The sequence below is a fragment of the Myotis davidii genome, unplaced genomic scaffold (assembly GCF_000327345.1).
Source record: "Myotis davidii unplaced genomic scaffold, ASM32734v1 scaffold142, whole genome shotgun sequence".
NCBI classification, from domain to species: Eukaryota; Metazoa; Chordata; class Mammalia; order Chiroptera; family Vespertilionidae; genus Myotis; species Myotis davidii.
In genome coordinates, this window is record NW_006294400.1 from 1,502,137 (window position 1) to 1,506,351 (window position 4,215).

General features: G+C 63.3%; 1 protein-coding gene across 1 annotated transcript in view; it reads right to left on the reverse strand.

The window, feature by feature from the left end:
* Positions 1–153: 153 nt before the first annotated feature.
* Positions 154–4,215, reverse strand: part of FPGS (folylpolyglutamate synthase) — a 16,984-nt gene continuing 12,922 nt past the window's right edge. The window contains exons 8-12 of the mRNA XM_015567134.1: positions 3,059–3,148; positions 2,183–2,327; positions 1,958–2,042; positions 1,466–1,532; positions 154–655 (exon numbers count right to left, since the gene is read on the reverse strand). Of these exons, the coding sequence (XP_015422620.1) occupies positions 246–655; positions 1,466–1,532; positions 1,958–2,042; positions 2,183–2,327; positions 3,059–3,148 (797 nt within the window). The 3' untranslated portion in view covers positions 154–245. The remainder of the gene's footprint in view (positions 656–1,465; positions 1,533–1,957; positions 2,043–2,182; positions 2,328–3,058; positions 3,149–4,215) is intronic.

The following is a 4,215-nucleotide window of genomic DNA, read 5'->3' on the forward strand; positions in this document are numbered from 1 at the left end:
CCAGCGCTATCAGCAGGGAGGAAGGAGGCCAAGGCACCACAGGCTCAGAGCTCAGGGACAGGAGGTCCGATCTCAACCTCCCGCCCACCAGCCATCTATTTCACTGCCCGAGCCCAGGCCCCTGGGCCAGTCTAGACAGACAGACAGAGCCAAGAAAGCAGAAAACCAAAGGCACCTGATGTGGGAGTTCACGGAGAGACGCAGGGCGGGTGTGGGAGGCCCCACCTCCAACCCCACCGCCTCAGCTACTGGGACAGGGAAGGATCCAGCAGCTTTAGGACGCCGCCCACCAGGTGCAGGCTTCCTGTGACCAGCACGTGGACGGCAGCAGCCTCTCGGAGCACGCTGGCCCCGCTGCTGGCCACAGGGTGGACGAGAAGGTCCCGTGGGGAACTGGGTGTCTGGAGGTCAGGGTCCCGGCCCTGGCTGATCCACTGCAAAGCATGGGAGATGCAACTGAAGACGAGGGAGCTGGTGCCGTGGGTGTGGGGCAGGCGGGGTGCCAGCAGCAGGGAGGCCGGCCCACCAGCCTCCGGACCGGGGGTGCTCCAGAGGTCCGGGCTGGCCGCCTCCTCATCCAGGCGGTTCCAGTGCTGCTGGTGTTCCAAGCAGCGGAGCAACACCTGGTCCAGGGTCACCATGAAGTTCTGCTGGTCTGCAGGACACAGGGACGGCGGTCAGCGAGGCGGGTGGCGGAGGGCAAGCACGCTGCAGACACTTGCTTAAGTCAGGGCCTTTCCCAGGCACTGTCCGTCCTCAGAGGGGACACTGCGAGGAAACTGAGGTTCGGGGACTTGCCCAGTGGCTCAGAGCTGGTGACGAGCAAAGCCAGGCAGCTGAGCTCCAAAGCTGGGGCTTTGCCCACAGAGCACATCTCCCCTCTCCCCACCCTCGCCTCTGCCTTCACCGGACAGGGGCCGTCAGGGTGGGTAGGAACCTTTCCAGAAATGCTGGTTCCTGGGCTCTCCAGACTCTCCCCAGGCAGTCTGATGTGGGGCCTGGGGAGCTGTATTTTTTATAATATTATTTCAAAAAAAATGTTAATGGGACCCATAGTAAAAAAAAAATACACTTTACAATGGCAACGCAGTACTCACATATGTGTATGTTAATGTCTGGAGCAGAATCTTCATAAAATAGTACCTGCCCTTACTTTGTGCAAATACACGGATTATTTCCCATTCGATTTCATTTAAAGTACAAAATGCTGGTTGAGACCCACTAACTGATTTCAAGGACCATCAGTAGGTTTTAATCTGCATTTTGAACAATGTTCTCCCCGATAATTCTTTTTTAGTATTGCAGCCACGTGCTGAATGTATCAAAGGGTATTTATACAGTGAGACAAATCCGGCTCCTACCCCAGACCTCCGTTTGGAAGCCCCCATAATCACCAACAAAGCAGCCCACCTCAGGGCCCTCCACGCCCTGCCCACCTCAAGGGACCATGTCTGCCACCTCTCACCTGCGTTGCCCGTGGATGACACCTCCGTCAGGTTAGGGCAGAAAACAGCATAGTCAAACTGGCAGGGCTAGAAGGCCAGGGCAAAGCTTGGTGTCAGAGCCCTGAGGGGATGCCCACCCCCACCCTGTCTTCCCCACAGCACAGGGAGTCCCCCCACACACACCCGTCTCTGGAGATGCCCTCCGCTGGGGTGATGCTGCATAAACCCAGTCACAGCACTTCAGAGCCACCCCCTGTCCCCCCAGCTACCCCAGTACCCCTGCCTGGCCTGTGGCCTGGGCAGTACAGCCCATTGTACAGAGGGGGAAACAAGCTTGGGGGCGGGGTACAGGGTCAGGTCACCTAGCTACTAAGCAGGCTCCAATTCAGGGATTAGCCCCAGGCTACAATTGAGGAAACGAGGTTCAGGGTGAAGCCACCACCGGATGTGGGTGTCACACAGACAGAACAGGGCTGGGCTGCCTGCTGCCCAAACACCCGCCCGCCTCTCACCCGCAACAGCTTCAGCAGGGGCGCCGGGTCCCGGTCACCCATGGAGTTGAAGAGCAGGACGCGCACCTCCGGCACCTCGGGCCCACTGCGAGGCGAGGGGGAGACGGGAATAGCCCCACCTCCCACCCACCTTTCCCGCAGAAACTTCCCTCCGTCCACCGGCCGGCCCCGCCTCTCTGGGCCCCGGACACCGCCCCTGCCCCTCCGCCCGCACTCACCACTCACCTCTTCTGGCGGCGGTGCAGCGCCTGGCGGAACCAGCGCACGCAGGCCTGCACGCTGCTGGAGGTGTGCGCGCCATCCAGGTACCAGGTGAGGGGCCCGCGGCACAGTATCTGCGTCCGGCCTGGCCACTCCGTGTCCCGAAGCCCTGGGGGGCGGGCAAGGCCGCTCCTCAGACTCTCCCATCTTCTTCAACTCGCACACAACCCGCCCCACAGCACGCACCCCACCCCTGTCTGAGGGCTCCAAGGAGCTGATCAGCCCAGGAGCCTATGACCGGTGCCAGAGGGATCAACAATTCTGCTGCCTCTTCCAGGCAGCCCTCAGGGGGGCTACTATCACATATTAGCCCTTAGCTCAGAGAGATTAGGTCACAGAGCATGAGTCTTGGGACTGGGATGTGATTCAAGATCTACCTGGCCCCAGAGCTGTTTCATGGCCCGACATGAGGCCTGGCACACAGCAGGGGCACCGGAACCATTTGCTGAAGGGGTTTAACAGCCATGAGCACCTACTCTGTGCTGAAAGCTTTGGGAGAAGCCTGACAAATACCACCGTTCTTAAGAATCTCATGGTCTTGTGATGACGATGACAAGGATGACCGTAACAGCAGCGACCACTGGCTGGGCACTTTATCTCATATCGACAGGCTCTGGGCTCAGTCCCTTGGTGATGTCACCTCACAGTGGGCCCTATAATCATCTCATCTGGCAGGTGGGGAAACTGAGGCTCATAGAGAGTTCGTGAACTCAAGGTCAAGGAAGCTTACTGACTTCAGAGCCCTTTCTCTTGGGCACCATTATCGAGTGACCCCACCTCTCAAAGAGCAAAGTGAGAAACATCTGAGGGGACCCGGCTGGGCAGGAGGGTCTAACTCACCATGCCGCATGTGGGATGTGGGCTGGAACACGGGTGCCAGAGGCAGCTGACACAGCAGGCTTGGCCTGGGCGCTTTCAGCTCCCCAACGCCTGGGGGCAAGGGAGGGCGGTGTGGGACTGAGTGTTCTCGGAGCCTCAGAGGCAGGCTCCACGCGTCCCTGCCCACCAGCCCTCAGAGGCAGGCTCTGCGCGTCCCTGCCCACCAGCCCTCAGAGGCAGGCTCCGCGCGTCCCTGCCCACCAGCCCTCAGAGGCAGGCTCCGCGCGTCCCTGCCCACCAGCCCTCAGAGGCAGGCTCCGCGCGTCCCTGCCCACCAGCCCTCAGAGGCAGGCTCCGCGCGTCCCTGCCCACCAGCCCTCAGAGGCAGGCTCCGCGCGTCCCTGCCCACCAGCCCTCAGAGGCAGGCTCCGCGCGTCCCTGCCCACCAGCCCTCAGAGGCAGGCTCCGCGCGTCCCTGCCCACCAGCCCTCAGAGGCAGGCTCCGCGCGTCCCTGCCCACCAGCCCTCAGAGGCAGGCTCCGCGCGTCCCTGCCCACCAGCCCTCAGAGGCAGGCTCCGCGCGTCCCTGCCCACCAGCCCTCAGAGGCAGGCTCCGCGCGTCCCTGCCCACCAGCCCTCAGAGGCAGGCTCCGCGCGTCCCTGCCCACCAGCCCTCAGAGGCAGGCTCCGCGCGTCCCTGCCCACCAGCCCTCAGAGGCAGGCTCCGCGCGTCCCTGCCCACCAGCCCTCAGAGGCAGGCTCCGCGCGTCCCTGCCCACCAGCCCTCAGAGGCAGGCTCCGCGCGTCCCTGCCCACCAGCCCTCAGAGGCAGGCTCCGCGCGTCCCTGCCCACCAGCCCTCAGAGGCAGGCTCCGCGCGTCCCTGCCCACCAGCCCTCAGAGGCAGGCTCCGCGCGTCCCTGCCCACCAGCCCTCAGAGGCAGGCTCCGCGCGTCCCTGCCCACCAGCCCTCAGAGGCAGGCTCCGCGCGTCCCTGCCCACCAGCCCTCAGAGGCAGGCTCCGCGCGTCCCTGCCCACCAGCCCTCAGAGGCAGGCTCCGCGCGTCCCTGCCCACCAGCCCTCAGAGGCAGGCTCCGCGCGTCCCTGCCCACCAGCCCTCAGAGGCAGGCTCCGCGCGTCCCTGCCCACTCCCCCTGGTGGTCCTTTCACTGCAGCCA